The sequence below is a fragment of the Euleptes europaea genome, chromosome 18, assembly GCF_029931775.1.
Source record: "Euleptes europaea isolate rEulEur1 chromosome 18, rEulEur1.hap1, whole genome shotgun sequence".
Lineage (NCBI taxonomy): Eukaryota > Metazoa > Chordata > Lepidosauria > Squamata > Sphaerodactylidae > Euleptes > Euleptes europaea.
Genome location: NC_079329.1, coordinates 21,894,313 through 21,917,725, shown reverse-complemented (window position 1 = coordinate 21,917,725; position 23,413 = coordinate 21,894,313). Strand labels below are relative to the sequence as shown.

Genomic DNA, 23,413 nt, shown 5'->3' with positions numbered 1-23,413 from the left:
CTATGCTAATTTGTTGCTAGGAAAAGCTGAAGGCAGCAGGAAAAGAGGAAGACCCAACAAGAGATGGATTCACTCTATAAAGGAAGCCAGGGCACTCAATTTGCAAGATCTGAGCAAGGCTGTTAAGGACAGGACATTTTAGAGGACGAAGAAGAGTTGGTTTTTATATGCTGACTTTCTCTACCACTTAAGGGAGACTCAAACCGGCTTACAATCCCCTCCCCTTCCCCTCCCCACAACAGACACCCTGTGAGGCAGGTGGGGCTGAGAGAGAGTGACTTGCCCAAGGTCCCCCAGCCGGCTTCGTGTGTAAGAGTGGGGAAACAAATCCAGTTCACCAGATTAGCCTCCGCCGCTCATGAGGAGGAGTGGGGAATCAAACCCGGTTCTCCAGATCAGAGTCCACCACTCCAAACCACCGCTCTTAACCGCCACACCCTGCTGGACATTGATTCATAGGGTTGCCATAAGTCGGAAGCGACTTGACGGCCCTTCACACACACACACACATGCTAATTTGTGCTGGTGGGGGCAGTTATTTTGGATTAATGAACTGTAATGTGAAAGTGAGCGGTGGATCTCGCATACGTGCCCAGGGATGGAAAATCCCGCTCATCCACACTCCCTGGGCAGCCCTGGGCAATCCTCAGTATCAACTCCTCTTCTGTAAAATGGGGATAGCAATGCCCTCCTTTTGCATGAGCAAGATAATTTCTACTGTGCCCTAAAAAGTGATGGAGGAAAGAAACAGGACAACAAAAAAAGAGCCTCCTCTCCCCTCGTTCAACACCCTCTGGCAAGAAGAGTAAGACCCTCTGGACATACTTTCCCTCTTCTACCCACATCCTCTTCCGTCAGTAACCCGCCTAGGCAGGAAAAGGAGATTGGAATGTGGAACCAGCGGTACATGATGGGAAATGTAGTCTCCAGGCCCTGCTTTCCCACAGCCTCTGCGCCTGACCTGCATCCTCTCCTCCCCCTTCCACCCCCCCCCACCCCGCACAGGAAGACGCAGCTGTCTAGCCCGGAGGCCAAAACACAGCTCTTGCAAAAGACCGCCCCTCAGCCCTGACCTGCTTCCTCAGCCGTGGGCGCTGCTGAGATCCTTCTGTCCTTATTTGCAGCCCGCTTTGGTCAGCCTCTCCTCCCGAGCGCTGCTGACCCGTCCTCCCCCTCTACCTCCCTCCCCCCAAAAGGGGGCGATGATTTATTTGTATAGACAAATATCGCCAATTCTTCCTCCCTAAAGCAGCCTCAGTCCCTAAATCAGTTACCCAGCCTATTGTCCTAACTGTGTGCTATGAACCCCCCACCCCGTGCAGCCATCTCTGGGGGGCCTGGCTTCACATGAAGCTGCCTTCTACTGAATCAGACCCTTGGTCCAGCCAAGTCAGCATTGTCTACTCAGACCGGCAGCGGCTCTCCAGGGTCTCAGGCAGAGGTCTTTCGCATCAGCTGCTTGCCTAGTCCCTTTAACTGGAGATGCTGGGGATTGAACCTGGGACCTTCTGCATGCCGAGCAGAGGTTCTACCACCGAGCCACGGCCCCTCCCCAACCACCCGAGCCAGCCTTTTGAAAAGGGAACCCACAAACCCAGGTTTGGAACACCTGCCTACAACGTTTCCCCTCCCTGCCCCAAATATATATTAAGTCGGTGCTTGTGTCACTCTTTTAAAAGGGGGGGGAATTCTGGCTGCAGCCCCCTCCCCATTCAACACACGAAACTGACCTTGTAGCCAGTCATTCCTCTCAGGTTTCGCCAAAAAAAAGAAAGATTCCAACAGGGAAAGTACCTGGCATGTGCCAATCTAGGCCGCTCAGATCAGTGAAGATTAGTAGAAATGGCTCTATTCCTCCACTGAGCTGAGCTAACACACCCCACCTCTTCGCCCAAAATCTTTCTTTACGAACACCCCGGATTCCTCGCTCCTGCATGCTGGGGCTGTACTCTCTTCTCCCAGACTCCCTTTGGGAACCAGGCAAGGCACATAATTATGCAACGCCGCCACTCCCGTCCTTCGAGCGCCACACCAACCCCGACACCGTTATTTATTCTCCGTGTGTTGAGGCATGTGCCACAATTATGCACGTGCCACGCAGGAAATGCAAGCACAGCCCAGGGACAGGAGAAGCGGTGGAGGGTACAGAGGAGGATCCCAGGGTGCCTGACTTGCACACTGGAAGCAAGGGCGCTTGCCTCGAGGAACGTCGCTACCTGCTGAAGACTCGCGCAAGCTATCGAAGATTCGTATATCCGGGTTATCTAAAAGGAGGGGGGAGCACAAAACAGATGCAGACGACCCCCCCCCCATGCAACAGTGGTACAGCGTGGCCTACAGAACTGCAACCACAGGAGGGCCATTATGTGAAAGGTTACAGGAAACCGGAAATAAAGAGACTCTTTCATTCACCCTCCCTTGCTATAGCATACTGTGTCAACAGCTGAGTGGAAACCATCCTAACGCAGAAAGACAGGCATACACACGTTCCCCCAATCTACCCCGTGCCCTGGCTGCTCTGATGGGAAAACCTAACAGAAAACACACACACACCCCCGCACAATGCGCAAATGAACTTTGTGACCGCTAACACCAAAAATATGATTCAGATGACCACCCTTGGACTAGATCCTTGACCGAACCTTTAAATGACACACCGCCCAAGTTGAAATGTTTGCAGAGAGAGGTATTTCACACACTATTTTCATTGTCCGGTACTTCCAATTTGCAAAAGCCTTTTGTTATGTTCACCCTTGCAAAGATCCTGCATAGTACAACTCTAGTATTACAACTGTATAAATGGAAGTTGAGACGGTCAGCCAACAGCGACTCCAAGGCCACGCAATAAACCCATTTCAAGGAAAGTATATAAAGAACATAAAGAGCCCCGATGGGCAACACCAGTGGTCCATCTTGTCCGGCATCCAGTTTCACACAGCAGCCAATGAACTACCCTGGAGGGCCAACAGACAGGGCACAGAGAACAAAGCCTTCCCCTGATGTTGCCTCTTGGCACTGGTATTCAGTGATTTATTGCCTCTAAACATGGAGGTTTCCTTTAATCACAATGGCTGGTAGCCACTGACAGACTGAATCTGTGTAATCCCCTTTTAAAGCCATCTACGCTCGTTCGTGGCCATCACCACCTCAACTGACAGTGCTTGGGCACCGGTCCCAAGTGCCACATGAAGCTGCCTTATACTGAATCAGACCCCCTGGTCCATCGAAGTCAGTATTGTCTACTCAGATCAGCAGCGGCTCTCCAAGGTCTCAGGCAGGGGTCTTCCACATCACCTACCTGCCTAGTCCCTTTAACTGGAAATGCCGGGGATTGAATCTGGGGCCTTCTGCATGCCAAGCAGATGCTCTACCACTGAGCCACAGCCCTTCCCCGTGGCTCTCCAGGGATCTTTCACATCACCTCCTGTCTGGGCCTGTCACTGGAGAGGCTGAGGATTGAACCTGGGACCTTCTGCATGCTAAGCAGATGCTCTACCACTGAGACACAGCCCTTCCCCAAGCCACATCTCCTGCCCTCTTCCCCGGGTGGCAAGTCAGCTGCCTATAGGCCCTGTAACATACATCCCACTACATAGAGCTGCCTTGAGCCTAGAGGAAAGGCAGGGCCCCCGAGGATCCTGTGTACTTCTTGCATGCTGTTTTGCTTGTGTGCGTGTGCATATACAAAAACAAAACAGTGCACAAGAAAGTGCACAGGATCCTCAGAGGGCCACAGGGCACGTAAGCAACAAGTAAAAGTCTACTTGACTTCGGAATTACAACAGGATATTGAACAAGTCATTGACTCTAAGCCTCAGTTACTGCCCCCCCCCCACAGAGTAACTTATCTCCCTGGGTGACATAGGCATGCTAGATTAATGTAAGAAAAATGCATGCCGTTTTATAATGCTCAGAGCAGTTTTACAATTAAATTTATCGAGTACATAAAAACGGAACTTGGAAATTTTAAAAAATCAGTGAACAAAGTAAAAACAACAACAGCAGCAGCTAAGACTATCAAAATTACAGAGTAGCCAAGCACATATTCACCAAATGGCATAAAAAACCCTCTCTACAGCCTCCAGAAAATGCTGAGAGGGACATGGCTTTCCCCAGCAACTCATGAAGAGGACTCCAAAGAAGAGTGGCTCCCCAAAAGGCCCTTGCTCTCACCCTCATTGTTCTTACCTGCTGGATCAACGGCATTTGTCCACAGGCCCTACTGTCCCAAGAAGACATCTTCTAGCCAAAGCAAAAAAATCTTTTGGGAGAGGAGATTTATAAATCTGAAATAGTCTACAGGCAGAAACACATCATGCAAGAAGAGAAACCTGGATGGTGCACCCAGGAGGAAGGGCGAAATCGAGTTGTAATAGGGCAGGCAGAGATGGCTCTAAGCATCATTTCACACAGACAGCATTATTCCAGTTTGAGAAACTGTCACTGCGTTTTAGCTTCTCTGCTTTCTCACTGAGACAGGAACTCAAGGGAGGAAGGACACAATACAGGCTATGATTTAAATCGAAGTATGTAGTCAGGAAAGTTAGCCGAACAGGAGCCTTGTGACTTCTTTTCACGATACAAACACACACACACAAAAAGCTGCCTTATAATGAATCAGACGATTGGTCCATAAAGGTCAGTACTGTCTACTCTGATTGGCAGTGGCTCTCCAGGGTCTCAGGTTGAGGTCTTTCCCATCACCTACTACCTGATTCTTTTAACTGGATATCCTAGAGATTGAACCTAGGACCTTCTGCCGGCATGGTGTAAAGAGCCAGCGTGGTATAGTGGTTAAGAGAGGTGGTTTGGAGCGGTGGAATCAGATCTGGAGAACGGAGCGGCGGAGGCTACTCTGGTGAACTGGAGTTGTTTCCCCACTCCGACACATGAAGCCAGCTGGGTGACCTTGGGCTAGTCACAGCTCTCTCAGCCCCACCTACCTCACAGGGTGTCTGCTGTGGGGAGGGGAAGGTGATTGGAAGCTGGTATGATTCTTCCTTAAGTGGTATAGAAAGTCAGCATATAAAAACTATCTCTTCTTCTTATAATGAATCAGACAATTGGTCCATGAAGGTCAATACCGTCTACTCTGATTGGCAGTGGCTCTGCAGGGTCTCAGGTTGAGGTCTTTCCCATCACCTACTACCTGATTCTTTTAACTGGACATCCTAGAGATTGAAGCTGGGACCTTCTGCATGCAAAGCTGATGCTCTGCCACGGAGCCAGGCCCCTACCCTTGTCCACAACAGATTCTGTAATGTTGCCTAACCCTGACTACTGTCGCTCGTTTGCCTGAGGGTTGAGCGGCTGGCGAGGCCTGTGAAAAATGAGTTGTCACCAGATTTTTTCAAAGGATAGCTGTCTTGCTGCTGCGAAATGCAAGGTTGGTCAGATTCCTTCCTGTTTAACCTATGTGTGGCACTGTATTGATGAAGCATACCTACTGAAGGTTTGCAAAGCCATCACATGGGAAAGCACGGTGTGTGAGAGTCTAAGGCCTAGTTCACACATCAGGGAGAATGGTATAGCAGCCACTGCAAGTGGAAGACCCCATTTTGAAAAGTTCCCCATAGGCAACCAGTGCAGCAAGCATAGGGAAAGGGAAGCATCTTTCTCCCTGCTGTGCTAGCTTTCTATGCACATGGAGTTTTCGTTATGTGAAAGAACACCCAAAGCTGGAATCCAGCAATTGCAGTTCGAAGTGCTGCAGTCCATTCTACCAACTCAAGGATCTGCCACTTCATTCATGCATGAACCAGGGCTTAGATATAAAATTACCTGGGGAAAAGAAAGGTCAAATAAGATTCAGGGTACTCTCTGCCAAGATGTAGATGACTGCTAACATATTCAAATTGGGAAAGTTTGCATTGTTTGCATGCTTTCTCTTCTTCTAGTTGCTGTTGTTTCAATTTTGTGTGCTGGGATCAGGAGAGGATGATGAAAATCATAAATTAGACTGGAGATTAAAAAAAAAAAAAAAGACAGGAAGAAGGATGCCAGGGACAGATTCCAGGAACTTCACTAAGAGAATGTGTCTGTTTGAGAGTCCCACCCAAAAATATGAAGCCCATGAGGGTTAGAAACATGCTATTCTTGAAGCAAAACAAAAAACAAAAAAACCCTGAATACATTCAGTTTTCTGTGCAAGCTACTGGAATACATGCTAGAGAATTCTTCTGTGCAAAGATAACCATGCTGTTTCCTACACATCCTAGACGTAAAAGTGCCCATAAATGAATGGATCGAATTGCCACAATTGTTTACAACTAATTCCTGCACCAAAGCCACATGATACGCAAAACCAACTACTTGCACTTGAAAAGGTACCGCGCTCACAACTTGAGTACAAGAGCAAATAGCCCACAGGCGCATCTGTCCAAGATGCACAGTCCAGCCACTTATACAATGTGCAAGCGCTATCCCTGAATGCAAGCCTTGTGCACGAACCTACATACAGAACAGCATGCATGCAGTGCAACTAACAGCTGCAGCTCAAGGCGCAAGATCCATGCAAAACGATGCACAGAAATAACCAGGCCACAGATGCAACAAGAACAGGGTGGTATGGTAGAATGAAATAAAACAAAAGTCCCGTGGCACCTTAAAGACTAACGTTTCTTCCAGCATGAGCTTTTGTGAGTCTTAGCTCACTTCTTCAGGGTGAACCTCACAGAGGACAGGCGCAAAAAGGGAACACGCAAGTGCAGCAAATGTAAAAGCCACAGCCACAACCTAACAGTGTGTCAATCACCGATATTGTAAACACAGCCCAGAGACTTCCAGCAAGTGCAAAGCTATGATGAGCCTGCTAAAGAAAAAGAAGCGTTGGTTTTTAATACCCAGCTTTTTTCTCTACCTTTAAGGAGTCTCAAAGTGGCTTACAATCACCTTCCCTTCCTCTCCCCACAAGACACCTTGTGAGGTAGGAGAAAACTGTGACAGGCCCAAGGTCACCCAGCAGGCTTCATGCGGAGAAGTGGGGAATCAAACCCAGTTCTCCAGATTAGAGTCCGTAGCTCTTAACCACTAGAGCACACTGGCTCTGCGCTGCATATTGTTTTCTCTACTCTGTGTAGTTGGCAACGTTGTGAAAGCAGAGAGTTTCATACTGAGATGCAAACACAGTATACCAAGTAGCTCTGAGTACTGGTGGATTTCAATGCCTGGTAAATTCCTCTAGTGAGGCTGAGTTGGGAATCCGGGGTCTGAAAGGGCTTCAGTGGCCTGTTCAGATCCCTGTTATTTCTCCAAATTACCTAAAATTATGCAAATTATGCAAAAATCTGCAAATCTGTATTCTGCCCCCTGCTCCCCGGTATTCAGGTTGCAGAGCTCAGTGTTACATGACCCAAAGTTTGGATTAGCTTTACAGATTACACACATCCCTGATAACAGGCTATCCTTTCACACGATTTCAGGAGCAACCTTAGAATGCCCGCTGCATGCAACTGCAACCAAAAACACTCACATGCACATTGAGGTAGCAGGTGGAACCACACTGTGATCCTGTGGTCAAGTGCATGCACTGTGGCAAATGCACAACCTATGGAGAAAGGAAGCCTCAATATACGATGTATCTACAGAAGAGGAACGCCAAAGCACGCACATGGTATCACTGCCCCAGCGCACAAAACCAGCAAAGGCAGGTAGGCTATAGGCAGAGAGGCTGGGGAGCAGGGGGAAGATAACCAGGCAGGAACAACTTGGAGAAAGCTGGTTCTTCTTTCAGGCTGTTGATGTGCTTTAGACAATTAACATACAGGTAGGTGGTGGTGGGAAGTGAAGCCCCATAGGGCAGGGTGTCAAACATAAGGCCCGAGGACCAGATCCAGCCCTTTTAGAGCTCTTATCCCACCCGCCCGCAAGCCAGCCAGCCCCCTGCTCTTAATCTGGGCTGGCGAGGCATGGCCCGGCCCAACCAAGTGACATTTATGTCATATTCCTGCCATAGGGTTTTCAAGGCAAGAGAGGGTCAGAGGTGGTTTGCCAGTGCCTCCCTCAGCACAGCAACCCTGTACTTCCTTGGAGGTCTCCCAACCAAGTACTCCTCAGGGCCGACCCTGCTTAGCTTTCGAGATCTGACGAGATTAGGCTAGCCTGGGCCATCCAGGTCAGGGCACACGTAGGTGGGCTAATAACAGATTTTTTTTTCTGGACTATTAACTTGTGCAGACTTATTTCCAAAGTGAGGTCAAATCTACATGCTGACAAGCCAGAGGATATAATCTACATTACACCCCAGAGGTAAAGAGAGAAGTGCCTGTCTGGAAACCCTGCGCCCCAAGTAGAAGACCCGATCGCTAACACTTTACTCTGTTCCTCTGTGCCAGAGAAGGCACTGTGACAGAAACATACTCTGCACACATTCAGATCCGTGGTTCACTGTTGCTCCCCCAAAACTGGAAATGGTGTCCAGACAACACACAGCACCACACACCATGTCCAGCTTTTCAAAGAGATCCGGGGGGGGGCGGATTCCCAGTCCTCTGGAGACACAGATATGTCAAAGTCTCTTCCTTCTGAAGGTAGCAGGTAAAAAAAAGGGCAGAATGAGGAAAATGCTACACAATGGAACGGCACTGATTTTATTCACCAGGCCCGGAGTTCCCATACTTTGTCATACCGGTGATGAGCTTCCCGAGGCCACAAACGTAACAGTTTGAAGCTCTATAACTGTAATTAAAATCACAGTCAAAAGGTGGATAATTCCTTGGCTGTCCTAGTCTCAGGGGCAGAAAAACTGAGGAAGAGGATGCTTTAGGGATACAAGCCTAAGAAAAGCGAATGCTTATAACCCCTGAAGGATTACTCCTTTGGGGGAGATGTACAAAATCAACACGAGAGGCAGGGAACACAGATTCCTATTTTTTTATTTGTATGCATACGAGTATAAAAAACACACCCTGACTTGGATAGGCCAGGCTAGCCCAATCTTGTCAGATCTCGGAAGCTAAGCAGGGTCAGTCCTGGTCAGTATTTGGATGGGAAACCACCAAGGAACCCCAGTGTTGCTACGCAGAGGAAGGCAATGGCAAGACACCTCTGGACGCCTCTTGCCTTGAAAACCCTACAGGGTCACCATAAGCCGGCTGCGGCTTGGCGGCAAAAAATAAAAATAAATAAATAAACATATTTATATGGTTTCACTCTGCTTCCTGTCCCATTTAAGATGCATATATTTGTGAGTATGTATGGCTAAATTCACATCTCCTGTGACAATCCACTGAGGAGTGGGCCAACCCTACGAATCTTTGCCCAGGCCCACCAGGAATCTGATTCCCAATTTCTCCAAATTCACTTGAATCCCCTTTCCCCTCAGTTCTTCCTCCCAGAGAACAGAGATGGGGCCGTAGAGCATCTGCTTGGCATGCAGAGGGTCCCAGGTTCAATCCCCGGAATCTCCAGTTAAAGGGACTAGGTAGGTAGGTGGTGTGAAAGACCTCGGCCTGAGACCCTGGAGAGCCGCCGCCAATCTGAATAGACAATACTGATTTTGATGGACCAAGGGTTTGATTCAGTAGAAGGCAGCTTCATGTGAGGAGCCCTACCTTCAAGAATTTTCAGCTCTAACCTACTAGATCCCATATAGCTCCCAGAGTATCAACCAGCCCTCCATCGCAGCTGCAACACTCCCGTGGTTCTTCAAGGGGAAACCTACTACGCATGCTCTAGAACAACACTGGCCATAGGCAAACCATTTCCCCATGTCAGTACTCCATGCAGCCATCCTGTTTAAACGTGCATGCGCTGACCCTGACTATGCAGCACTATCATGCTGGCTGTGCCAGAGCTTCAGCCACACACCCTTCCATACCAGAGACTGCTAGTATGTTAAGCGCCGCTACGCACAGATAGGCCAGTACACGCGGTAAGTGTATCAAAGTGGAACACTTATGTGGGTAAGCGTTTTTGCCTATGGCCAGTGTCACCTTTAAATCAAGCTTCCAATTAATGCCCTTTCCTCAAAGGATAACAAGCGGAGAGGTAGCTAAAGCAGCGTTTGCAAGATTTCCTTGCTCACTGCTAAGAAACATCATGGGGAAAGAGATGCGATGTTGTTGTTTTTTTTTACATCGATGCAATTACGTCTAGAGAGTGGAATACGATGTTTAACAGCTACACACAAGGTGCGGGACAAGGGGAAGTAATTTGGTCAAAGATGCCACCTTTCTGCCCCCTCACCTGTATAAAACCACAAGAGCGGAGAAGAGGATAAAAAGCCTATCTTGGCCACTGATGCCAAAATATGAGACTTCTAGATGTTGAAGGAAGGGAGTAGAGTCTTGCAAATAAGAGCAGGGGACACTCTGTTCCGCTGGTGGGAGGGGGAAAGGTGGGATTCGAGATGCAAAATCCCTGGCTGCTGTAAGAAGGAAATAGGACCCAGTCAGTTAAATGGATCCATGATTCCTGAGTTTTCTAGAAGGGAAGCAAAGCAGAACTAGTCTGACTGTACGACAGCCTTTGGGCAACCAGGATTTCAGAGTTCCTCAGGAGGGGAGCAGGGGCATTGAGAGGGTTCTCTGGTCCCCGGGATGGACAGCAAGAGAGGAGACCCCAATGTGATCCTGGAAGATAAACAAGGCCTCCAGGCCTGAGGGGAGGATGGTCAACAATGCTGCCAGCCAAATAGCAAGACAGCTTTCGGTTGTAAGACCAGCCAGTCCTCTCCCACCTTTCTAGGTGTACCTGAGGGAGCCCTCGAAAGTCCTCTTCCTTCCCATTAGTAGAAAGCAGCAGCCTCAGGGACTGTCAGCTTAAAGGGTTTAATTTTGGAAACCAAGAGGTGCCACCCTCCACGGCCACTGTCCACAGGATGCTCAGCGTCAACTCCTCTTGCCTTTTGTGATCCGCCGTGACACACTGAAGTGAGGAATGAAAACTTTTCCAACGTAAACTGCCAAACACAACAGTGGGTTTCCCTCCCTGTTTATAATACAACATAAAAGGGAATCACAGGGCTCGCAGTCCCCATTGCACCTTATTTTCCCAGAGAAAACTATGGGAATAAAGGGGGTTCCCAAGGCTCTGCAATTCCCCCGTCGTTTAGAAAGCACCTCGGCCCAGACTTTTGCAAACCCCAACCTGTTCATCGCTACACCCCTACAGAAGGAGGTCATCCTAAATTTTACAACGCCGAGATCACATTCGAGAGGACAGGACCTCTAACCAGCATCCCCATGATCCAGTACAGGGGGATGCATACCTGCATAATTGCCCCAAACGGGAAGCCCCTAACTTCTTCCACACCTTGTGAAATAGGACGAGGGGAGCCACTGTCCCGCCAAGACTGCCTCTTACGGTGGTATGGGGTCTGCCATGCCCTGTGAGCGCCGAAACGCAAAAACAATGGGGGTCTCCCAGAGGCACAGCCTCCGAAAACACCAGCCCCAGCCCTGATCCCCCCTCCCTTGCAGAACAAGACCCCGAGGAGCGCTGATTTATCCCTGCACGGCGAAGAGCTTCCCTGCTCCAAAGCACAGAGCCCAGGCCTCCCGCTTCAGAGCCTATAGGATGGAAGGAAGAGGACGTAAGGGATAAGGGGTGCCTTCCACTGCTCGCCTCTCTGGGCAGGTCTCCCCCCCAGAAGAGGGGGGGACGCGCGTGCGGAAAGATGAGAAATCCCAACGCCTCCACACTCCCTCCTCACCTGTAAGGGGGGAAAAACAACAACAACAACAAAAACCTCTCCCCATTGCATAGCGAGGATCACTGCTGTTGTACCCCTGCTGGAGCAGCCTGGGCTCACCCTCCTGGGAGGGTGGCTGGGGCACCCCTGCAAAAAACAAAAACCCCCAAAAAAACCCACTCTGCACCGGCCACTTTCCTCCCACCCCATGCCTTTTGTACACACATTTCCCTTTCCCTCCTTTTCAAACCCCCACCCCCACCCAGGCCCCTATGCCCAGGGGATCAGCGTGCCCCTGTCTGCTCCCCTCCACCCCCACCCCCTTGCATGGCCTAGAGGCCCCGGCTAAGGCCTCCTCCCATTGCACAAGGCGAGGAGAGGCGACGTGGGTCCCCCCTCCCAAAATGCATTATGTGCAAGGGGGGCATTATGTGCAAGGGGGGGCATTATGTGCAAGGGGGGCCGCCCCTGCTTTTGCACCTCCCCCCTTTCCCCGGGCCAGAGGGCGGCCTGGCTCCCAGGCTGCAAGCCGGGCTTCCCCGCCACGGGCCTTTGCAGCGCCGCCCGGCCTGGGGAGGGGGCTCCGCGCGCCCCCCACCCCCTCCCCACCCCCTCCCCACCCCCCTGGGCCTGACCTGGCCTTGGCCGAGCGCTCGTAGCTCCATCCCGGGCCGGCGCCCAGCGGATCCCCGAAGCCGGCGCTGGGGTAGTTCCTATCCATGGGGAGGGGGCGGCCGGGGGGCCCCCCTGCGCCTCCCCCCCGCGGCGTCGGTCGAGGGGGGAGGGCCGGGGAGGGGGCCCGGCGTGGGTCGGCGTGTGTGGGGGGGTCCCCCCTCCTCCTCCTCTTCCTCCTCCTCCTCCTCCTCCTCTCCGCCTCCTCCTCCTCCTTCCCCCCCGGGCCGCCGCTCGGCCGGGCCTCAAGCCGCGGGCTGGCGGTAGCGCTGGGGCGGCGGGAGGAGGCGGCGGCGGCGGCGGCGGAGAGGCTCTGGGAGGCGGCTCATGGTGCAGCCATGTTCGCTGGGCGTCTGTCTGCGCTCCGCTCCGCTTCCTCCCACAATCCCGTGCTGGGGGGGGGGGAGGAGGAGGAGGGAGGGAGACGGAGGGAGGGAGGGAGAGAGGGATGGCGGCCGGAGGAAGGGGCAGGGGCGCAGGAGGAGACGGGCACGGGCTCTCCTCTCCTGCACACGCGTGCATGCGTGCAGGCATTCCTACATAGAGATGTAGACACGGGGTGTTGTATACACGGGGTGTTGTGTGCATGCATGCATACATAGAGATGTAGACACGGGGTGTTGTGTGTATGCATTCCTACATATAATTGTATACACGGGGTGTTGTGTGCGTGCATTCATACATAGAGATGTAGACACGGGGTGTTGTGTGTATGCATTCCTACATATAATTGTATACACGGGGTGTTGTGTGCATTCCTACATAGAGATGTAGACACGGGGTGTTCTGTGCATGCATGCATACATATAGATTTATACACGGGGTGTTGTATGCATTCCTACATAGAGATGTATACACGGGGTGTTGTGTGCAGGCATTCCTACATAGAGATGTATGCACGGGATGTTGTGTGCATGCATTGCTACATAGAGATGTAGACACGGGGTGTTGTGTGCATGCATTCCTACATAGAGATGTAGACACGGGGTGTTGTGTGCATGCATTCCTACATAGAGATGTAGACACGGGGTGTTGTGTGCGTGCATTCCTACATAGAGATGTATACACGGGATGTTGTGTGCATGCATTCCTACATAGAGATGTATACACGGGGTGTTGTGTGCATGCATTCATACATAGAGATGTATACACGGGGTGTTGTGTGCGTGCATTCCTACATAGAGATGTATGCACGGGGTGTTGTGTGCATGCATGCATACATAGAGATGTATACACGGGGTGTTATGTGCATACATGCATTCATACATATAGATATATACACGGGGGGGGGGGGTGCAGGAAATGGTGCCAGGCTAGGGCCAGCCAGGATGAGGGAGAGGGATAGTGGTGGATGGAATTAGGGACGGGGCGCAAAAAGAGAGGGGCAGAGTCACGCGTGCATGCATTCATACATATAGATATATACAGGTTTGTGTTTTTTTTGCAGGAAATGGAGCCACGGTAGGGTCAGCCAACAGGAGGGAGAGGGATAATGGTGGACGGAATTAGGGACGGGCGCAGAAAGAGAGGGGCAGAGTCTCTCTTCCCTCTCTTTTGCACTCGCAGGCATGCATTCATACATATAGACATATACATGGGGTGTGTGCAGGAAATGGAGCCAGGCTAGGGCCAGCCAGCAGGAGGAGGAGGGAGAGGGATGGTGGTGGTGGTGGACGGAATTAGGGACATGGGCGCAGAAAGAGAGGGGCAGACTCTCTCTTCCCTCTCTCTTGCACACGCATGCATGCATTCATACATATAGATATATACACGGGGGTGAGTGTGCAGGAAATGGAGCCAGGCTAGGGCAAGCCAGGAGGAGGGAGAGGGATGGTTGTGGTGGACGGAGGAAGGGACAGGGGTGCAGAAAGAGAGGGGCAGAGTCTCTCCTCTCTCTTGCACACGCGTGCGTGCATGCATACATGCACATATATCTCTATATACACGGGGTGGGGAGTTTGCAAGAAATGGAGCCTGGCTGGGGCAAGCCAGGAGGAGGAAGATGGGCTGCTGCTGCTGCTGGGGGGTGGGAAATGGAGGGAATGGCGAGGGGATGGACTGAGAAGGGGAAAGGGGACAAAGGGAGAAAGGGTGGAGAGGGCTTCTCTTTCCCCCTCCTCCAGGTCTGGCTAGGAGGATATGGGGGGACGGGACTGAGGGATATGGAGGGGCTTGTGCAGAAGAATCGGGAAAAGAGGGTTGTGTGGAGAGGCCGAGAGAGGGAGGTTGAGAATATGCAAGGAGAAAAGGGGCTTCGGCTGGAATAAAAAAAAATTGTATTTTGAAAGTGGGACCCAGGCTTGTTTGGCTATTACTGTACGGTCTTCAGACCTTTTTTTCTTTTTTTATTCCCACCATGACAACATCATTGTTACATTGCCCGTGTAACGTCTGAAGGGCATTCGCGGGGATGAGGACGACATGGGGTCGAAGCGCGACCTTTGAGGGATCCTGTGTTTTCAGATGTTAAGAGTGGGGAGATGCAGCATTGGGGGCTTGTTTGGATGTAACTGCGGCTTTTTTCTCCCCTTAAGTGTGTGCACAATGATGTTGGGAAATGAGGTGTTTGTTTTGCCACGTGCACGTGGCAGGAGTTCCTGTCTTACTGGAAGGCGCAGTGAATGACTTCAGACGCTACAGTCTGAGCATTTACATGCTTTGCAGCTTGTAACTGCACCCAACTGCTTGTGTGTGTTGGGATGTGTGCGCATCTATCTCACACTTCACAGTGTGTGCGTGTAAAACTTCAACCGTGTAATAATAATAATTTTATTTATATCCCGCCCTCCCCTGGCGAACTAGGCTCCAGGCGGCTAACATCACATAAAATACAACATAATTTAATTACAATAAAATACAATACAATGTAGAATTCAATAAATACAACCCCACCCCGATGGCACCAAGAATAATAGGAGCATACAGCAACGATGGCCATTTGCTTTGATTGTGGGATCCTGCATGGTGGGGGGAGGGTTGGGGTCACTGGGGATGTGGGGGGGGAGGTAGTTGTTAATTTCCTGCATTGTGCAGGGGGTTGGACTAGATGACCCTGGTGATCCCTTCCAACTCTATGATTCTATGCTTGGGAGGGTTTGCCTTGGATTTGCCGCCCTCTAGATGCACATTTTCCCCCTCCGAATTCTCAAAACTGCATGGGGGCTTGAGAATTTGGATGGGGAAAATGTGCATCTAGAGGGCGGCAAATCCAAGGCAAAAGCTCCCATGCATAAATGGCCTGTAAGTATCTAGAAAGCTGAAATACAGTGGACCCTTGCCATTTATGTGGGATCTATTCCCAGGATCACCTCGAATGGCTAAATCTATTGGCAGGGGTGTGTGTGCTACCTCCCTGTAGAAAAACAACCACATTTCCCACAAAATGTAACAATGATGTTGTCATGGTAGGAGTAAAAAAAAAAAAAAAAATCTGAAGACTGTACAGTAATACCAATAAAGTCCTAACTAGCATCTTATTTCTGCTCGTCCCCTTTTCCGCCACTTTACCACACGCTGCATGGCTCGCTTTCCTTTTTGGCGCCGTAATTAAGGACGTGCGAGAAAGGGTCACGCTGCATCGAGGGGTCAGGCCGCAGACTGAAAATATGAAATCACCAGTCACGAACCCGCAAGCTGCAAGGGTCTCCTTTGCGCGACAGAGCTCTGTCTGCTACGCTTCTAGCATCGGGGACCCACACCGGAAGAATATACACGTGCACCTTTTTCGGTCAGTTTTGCCAGTCTAGGAAACATGCCATGTGTGAAGTCTCCTGTCCACTTGGTGCATCCCTTCCAGATCACCCATGGTTTATGTCTCTGCTGAATTGGCAGAGCAGCCACAAAATCTGACAATGAAACCTTGTTAGAGAGAGAGAGAGCAAATTCCATGAATGCACAGTAACTTCTCTCTGAGGGCGAATTGATTTTGAAGTCCCGGAGGTTAACAGGCCAGGGGCAACTTACTGCCTCAGCCCGAGCTAGACTACGGGTCGTTTCAGGGGCTTCAGCCCCAGATAAATAAAAGCAGGTCTCAGGCCGTTTGAATCCAAAAAGCCCAACTTGGCTGGAGATATGAAAAGGCCCCAAACCCTGCCTTCTAATTGGAAGCCGGAGAAACCAGCTTATGAATGCCTTCGTTGTCATGGGATAAGAATTTAAATTTACTGGTTGCAAGAATGATACATCCCAATCCTGTAGGTTGCTTGTATTGTGATTGGGAAGGTGATGGGTACAGATTCATGTGCCAACCGGATTTAATTTATTGCCTGGACTTGAGCCAGGACTCTTAGGTTTGAAGTTTGAAGCCAACCTGGTGAGCTACCTGGGACTGGCGGGCAGTATGAAATCTCTGGATTGGCCAACCCTGGTATAAATATTGAGTGTTTAACCATTTGTTGCTCAGTTGTTGTTTTTCTGCATTCCCAGTTGCTGATGTCAGGGGTCCCAAGTTGGCAAATATCCCTTTCCTGGTTTTAGCCCCGATTTAACCCTAACACATATGCTTGGGGGGGGGGGTGTGTTAAGCGCCATCAAGTCGCTTCCGACTCATGGCGACCCTATGAATGAAAGTCCTCCAAAATGTCCTATCTTTGACAGCCCTGCTCAGATCCCGCAAATTGAAGGCTTGGGTAATGATCTTTAAACAATCAGTGCTCTGGCGTTTTTATGTGCTTATTTTTAACTGGTTGAGATTGTATAAATGACCTGTTAAGCAGCAAACAAAAAACAAAAAAAACACTGTTCAGAATTTTAAATGAATAAAATAATGCTCAATAGTGAATATCTGCAATACATTGGGGAATGAACTAGTGTTTGTGGAGAATAGTCACAGTGCGGAAGCAGCTTATGTCTTTGGAGATAGTCTGTGTAAATAAGCTGCATTCACACCCATCCTGGGGTCCTGTCCTTTAACCTCACAAGCATATGAACTTAGCGGAGGTAAACCAGCAGCAGAAGAAAAATCTCCCTGCATATGCTCAATAAGCACTGTCTCTTCCAGTCAATCCGGAGGACTAAAAAGAATAATTGAATCTGGCTTATCTAGCGATCTGGTCATGAAAATTCACCTCCGCGCATGCAGCCAACAGACATTCCTCTGAGTGAGAACAGACTTGTAGGACAGGGGGGATTATCTATATCATTGTTCTAGGAAGCGAAAGTTTGTAAGCTGCAAATACAAGATACATGTTCCGGGCTGCTAATGGGAGTGTCCCGAAATCCAAGCCTGAATAGATAGTCAATGCTGTGGCTGGAGAGGAGGAGCATTCCAGGATATGGGAGTGAAGATCCAACTTCCTCATGGGCAGCGCTCCAGAGACACCATTATACCTCGGACTCCGCTCTGCTTCCCCCCCCCCCCGCCCATCCCATCTCCCACTCCACTACCCTTCTGCAACAAATTCTCATTTAACAGGCAGTAAATTATCCTGCCCTTTGGATGGCTGTTGGGTGGTTATTTATGGCGTGAACAAGAACAAAATCTGTGTAATGCCTTTTATTCAGATTTTTTTAAGGATTTTTACAGGGATTTTATTCTTGATTTTTGATTTTGCATGGACCAACATGGCTATTTATAACTATCAGTGGCATGTATGTTTGCTGGGATGTATTGGGGGGGGTCGCTTTTACTGTAAGTTATGTTTCTGGCCTCTATAGGGATGCCAGCCTCCAGGTGGAACCTGGAGATCCCCCAGAATTACACCTCATCCCCAGACTACAGAGATCAGTTCCCCTGGAGAAAATTGATGCTTCGGAGGGTGGACTCTATGGCATTATGCTCCACTGGGGTCCCTGCCCTCCCCAGGCTCCATCCCCAAATCTCCAGGAGTTCCCCAACCTGGATCCGACAACTCTACCCATCCCCAGCTGGCAGCCAAGGAGGACCTAGCAACCACAGGTCTCTAAAATGTAATTTTTCTTCAGTTCGCCTTTTTTTTAATCCCCCAAACTATTTAATTTCTTAAATTGAGAGCCCCTGGGGTACAAACATATTGCAGTGGCAAAAATAACTGTTGTAAGCTGTTCTGAGTCCAGGGTATAGAGCAGAATGTAAATATGACACGTTGATAAATGAATCCCCTCACATCCCTTGTCTCCCTGTCCCCCTGCATGGAGTAGCCAATGAATTGGCAGGGTTGGGTGGGAAACATTGAATACAAATTATGTTTCTCTTAGTAAATATTGCTGAACATGCTGGAAAACTAATATTTGGTACAAACTAGCTCAAGATATCCTGGTTACTGATAACATGTTTGTACAATGATTCAGGCCTCCCAGAAACTTCGTATTTGGGACAACCATAACCCAAAGACTGTAAGAGCCCTGGTGGATGAAACCAGTGGTCCATCTAGTCCAGAATCTGTTTCACACTAGCCAAGCAGTTTCCCTGGAGGTCCGGCAAACAGGGCATAGAGGCCGAGGCCTTCCGCTGATGGTGCTTCCCCCTTCTGGTATTGAAACATTTGCTTTCTCTGTGGAGGGAGATTCCATTAGCTCACCATGGCTAGTAGCTGTTGATAGACGTCTCCTCCATCCGTTTGCACACATGAAGCTGCCTTATACTGAATCAGACCCTTGGTCCATCAAAGTCAGTATTGTCTACTCAGACCAGCAGCGGCTCTCCAGGGTCTCAGGCAGAGGTCTTTCATATCACCTACCTGCCTAGTCCCTTTAACTGGAGATGCCGGGGATTGAACCTGGGACCATCTGCATGCCAAGCAGATGCTGTACCACTGAGCCACAGCCCCTCCCTTCTCTTACCTCCCTTGTCTTGCCATCTACACTCGGTAGAAAAGAGCAGGAGTCCAGTAGCACCTTAATGGCTAACAAAATTTCCGGCAGGGTATGAGCTTACCCTGCCAGAAATGTTGTTAGTCTTTAAGGTGCTACTGGGCTCTTGCTCTTTTCTACTGCTATTGGCAGACTAACACGGCTGCTCACCGTGAACTATCTCATTGGGTAAAGACATATGTCCTTTTGTCTATCCTGAACCTACTGTACATCAGCTTCATAGGGTCCCCAGAAGTCCCAGTATTATGGAAGAGGGAGAACATGCTCTTTTTTTTTAGACTGAAAAGCCCCAGACTCTTCAGTCTTTCCTCACAGGAAAGGTGCTCCATCCCCTTATTTGCCCTCAACCAATTGACTGCTCAGCCTAAAAAATTAAGGTTTTAACAATCATCAAAACTCAGGATGTGAAGTTTACCTCATAATGGATGGCTAAATTCTAGCACGAAAACAAGCCGAATCTTAGATGAAATGCTAGGAAGGGCGTTTAATTCCTTTCCCCATATTTGAATTCATCTCCAGAGACGGGGGATTTCCAATTGTGTTTCCACACTTTGAGAATACAAGCTTCATCTAGTAATGTAAGAACACTTTGATCTTGCTAACTCACATATTGACAGGGCTATCAAAATATTTGAGGTTATTTCCATAGCAGATGGGAAGATGAGATTTGAAACATGGGTAGTTCATTGCACCCTGACTACTACAAAATATGGAATATGAAATTTGCTTCAACAGCAACCAGCACTCCGGCATGGAAGAAACTACAGATGAACTTTTAGTGGAGCTACCATCCTTTCATGCACATGTGTGCACAAACATACACCCCAACCTAAGACGGAGGAAGACAGGTTTCTAGTGGAAGCAAGGGACATACATTTGGCAATAGGCCAGTCTTTTTCCCAATCCTTGAGCGGAGAGAAACAGGATTTCCAGTGGCAGCCAGGAACATACCTCTATATTTACTGTGTGTGTGTGTGTGTGTGTGTGTTAAGTGCCGTCAAGTCGCTTCCGACTCATGGCGACCCTATGAATCAATGTCCTCCAAAATTTCCTATCTTTGACAGCCTTGCTCAGGTCTTGCAAACTGAGGGCTGTGGCTTCCTTTATTGAGTCAGCCCATCTCTTGTTGGGTCTTCCTCTTTTCCTGCTGCCCTCCACTTTTCCTAGCATGACTGTCTTTTCTAGTGACTCTTGCCTTCTCATAATGTGAGCAAAATACGATAGCCTCAGTTTAGTCATTTTAACTTCTAGGGTCAGTTCAGGCTTGATTTGATCTAGTACCAACTGGTTTGTTTTTTTGGCAGTCCACAGAATCCGTTAACACTCTCCTCCAACACCACATTTCAAAGGAGTCTACTTTCTTCCTGTCAGCTTTCTTCATTGTCCAGCTTTTACACCCATACATAGTAAAAGGGAATACAATGGCATGAATTAACCTAATCTTGGTGGCCAGTGACACATCCTTACACTTCAGAATCTTTTCTAGCTCCTTCATGGCTGCCCTTCCCAGTCTCAATCTCCTTCTGATTTCTTGGCTGCAGTCTCCTTTGGTTGATGATGGAGCCAAGGAATAGAAAGTCTTCAACAGTTTCAGTTTCCTCATTGTCAACCTTAAAGTTGTGTAATTCTAAATTTACTAAATTATGTAAATAAAGACACAGCAACCTCACTTGCTCAGTTTTTACATTTTTCATTGCTAGGTTACTTCCTGGTAGGCTGGGACTTGGATTGCCAACTTTTAGGTTGGACCAGTAGTTCTAGAATCACAACTGATCTCCAGGCTATGGTTTCCCTGGAGAAAACGGCCATTTCAGAGGAGAATCTCTATGGTATACCATAGATTCTAGGTGAAACTCCTCCCAGGAATTTCCCAGGCTGGTATTGGACACCCTGGCTGGGACCCTGAAATTTGTCACACATGTAGCCCAAGAAATGCAATCACTAGATTAATCTAGAAACTAGACGCTTTTACATCTCTTGTTAAATAGGGGGATCCCAAGGACACCATAAAACAGTTAAGGTACTTCCCAGCCGCCCCCAAAGCGGAAATTGAATATGCATATAACCTCCGTAGGGCCAACCCCCCGAAACTGACCAACCTTGCATTATGCAACAGCAGCAAGACAGCCATCCTTTGAAAAAACGGGCAACAACTCATTTCTCACAGGCCTCGCCAACCGCTCAACCCCCAGGCAAACGATCCACAGTAGTCAGGGTTAGGTAACATTACAGAGATCTAATTGTAGTTTCCAAAGCCCCTCCCATTTGATGTGTTGCCGCAAATGCATCTTGAGCTGGCCAGTTACTCTCCACTGCAGCCCTGATGTCAATAACCCTGCTCATTGTTTAATGGCCACTCTCCAGACCCAGCATGCCCTTCAAGTAGGGTTGCCAGCTCCGGGTTGGGAAATACCTGGATATTTTGGGGGCGGAGCCTGAGGAGGGTGGGATTTGGAGAGGGGAAAGACTTCAATGCCATAGAGCCCAATTGCCAAAGCGGCCATTTTCTCCAGGACAACTGATCTCTAATGGCTGGAGATCAGTTGTAATAGCAGGAGTTCTTCAGCTACCAGCTGGAGATTGGCAACCCTAACTTCATGGATGATGTTTATTAGTGGCTATAGGGGACCCTGTTTGGGAGCCCAGAGAATTGGACTCCACAGTCCAAGCAAACTGAGATTGGGCTGTTACTTACAGGATAGACACCAGCAGCTCCGCGGGCAACCCTCACACAGACAGAGACACAGTTGTGGTGGAAAACAACACTTTATTGAACAGCTAATGGGGGAAGCGGCTGAGGGATCCAGGGACCACCTCCAAGGAGCTGCAGGGAAAATGTCTGATCCACTCCTGGGGCAGTGGGAACCCAAATCGGGTGGAACCACAGATGGAGCAGCAGCCTGAAGGCGACTGTCGACTTCTGAAGACAGGCTTGGACAGCGGCCTGAGCAGAGTGGGGGGTGGGGCGGGGGAAATGCCCGGAGCCAGTGTCCACCCTGTTGGATTTCCACCTGCAGAACATGTGCAGCGATAACAAGGGGCCAGGAGTGTGGAGGTGTCCGTCAAGGGCCTCCACTCCATGGCCCACGGGATGCGGCTCTGCCGCAACCTCCCCCCTGGCAGGGGCCATCCAGACCACGCTCGCCTGTACTGCATCGCAGTGCTCAGCGAGTGCTAATGACCCGTCAACCTCAGCAGCTGCTGCACACGACTCTGCTCCTTCAAGGGAATGAGTTCAGGGGTTGTGTGGGAAGCCGCTCCACTTAGAATGGAGTCCCAATTAAAGACTCTACTGTGCTCAGAGCCAAAGAGAAATTCTTCACATCAGGTGAGTACTAAGGCAGGAGAGGTAGAACTTTAACACACGCGCCGTTCCATGTTCACTCCATGCCATGTGGATCTATATGACATATCTGCTGCAGAACCAGAGATCATTTGTTTGTAGCTAGAGTGACACAGGCAGTAGACTGTACTGAGTCGAACAGGCAGGAAGGAGCCCAATGTCAAACTACCCGTATTTATACTCAGCCCGAACAATCCAGGCGGCTTCATATTGTCTGCCAACTCCAGGAGCCGACATTTATTACTGTACTGTATTTTCACTCCACTTTTCAGGCCCCCCAAATGCTTACCAGAAATTAAGTGTTCCAACAATTTAATTGCTGTAAACCACTTTTGGATATCAATTCCAATGTCAATTTTAGCGATGGTCTTGGTCCAGGCGTGATAAAGGAATGCCTGGCTGCCGTCTCTTCTTCCTCTGGCCTCACACCTAGCAATTTGTAGCTGGAAGGAGGGTACTCGCCGCTGGAACTGGAACCATGCATGACGAAAAAGGGGGCCTGGTTGCTGACCTCTTCTTTTTCAGGCCTTGCGGATGGCAGTAAAGTTACATGTCCCAGTTCCTTCTGTGCCTGAAGATTCCTGGAGCACAGATCGTCGGATAGTCCGTAATAGTTCACTTGATTAGATCCCAGTCGCAGGTCATGAGATTCCTGGTTCAAACCCTGAAATCCTGGACCGTTATTTTATTAGCCATGAACAAGGTTGTCTATCCTGTACACTTCCCACCCACACATGGTCCAATTCTTGCACACTCAAGACATTATAGAAAACTCAGATGTAAACAACCTTATTCACAAGGAAAGCAGCAGGAAAGGATGTTTTTGGTTCGAAATCCATACACATTTCAGATTTTGTAGCTGTAAATCTGATGATTCGTTTTCTTGCAGGGTTCACGTCTATTAAATGTATCAATCACCTTTGCAATCTCAGATCTTCTTATCTCTAATATCTTGCTTAATATTGCATGTGCGGCGC

At 49.3% G+C, this 23,413-nt stretch overlaps 2 protein-coding genes across 2 annotated transcripts in view; both read right to left on the bottom strand.

Moving 5' to 3' along the window:
• Window positions 1-12,366, bottom strand: part of PRR12 (proline rich 12) — a 42,375-nt gene extending 30,009 nt beyond the window's left edge. Inside the window, exon 1 of the mRNA XM_056863247.1 lies at window positions 12,268-12,366. Within this exon, the coding sequence (XP_056719225.1) occupies window positions 12,268-12,353 (86 nt within the window). The 5' untranslated portion in view covers window positions 12,354-12,366. The remainder of the gene's footprint in view (window positions 1-12,267) is intronic.
• The window catches only part of LASP1 (LIM and SH3 protein 1), a 279,531-nt gene that overhangs the window by 164,470 nt on the left and 91,648 nt on the right, over window positions 1-23,413 (bottom strand). The window lies entirely within an intron of this gene.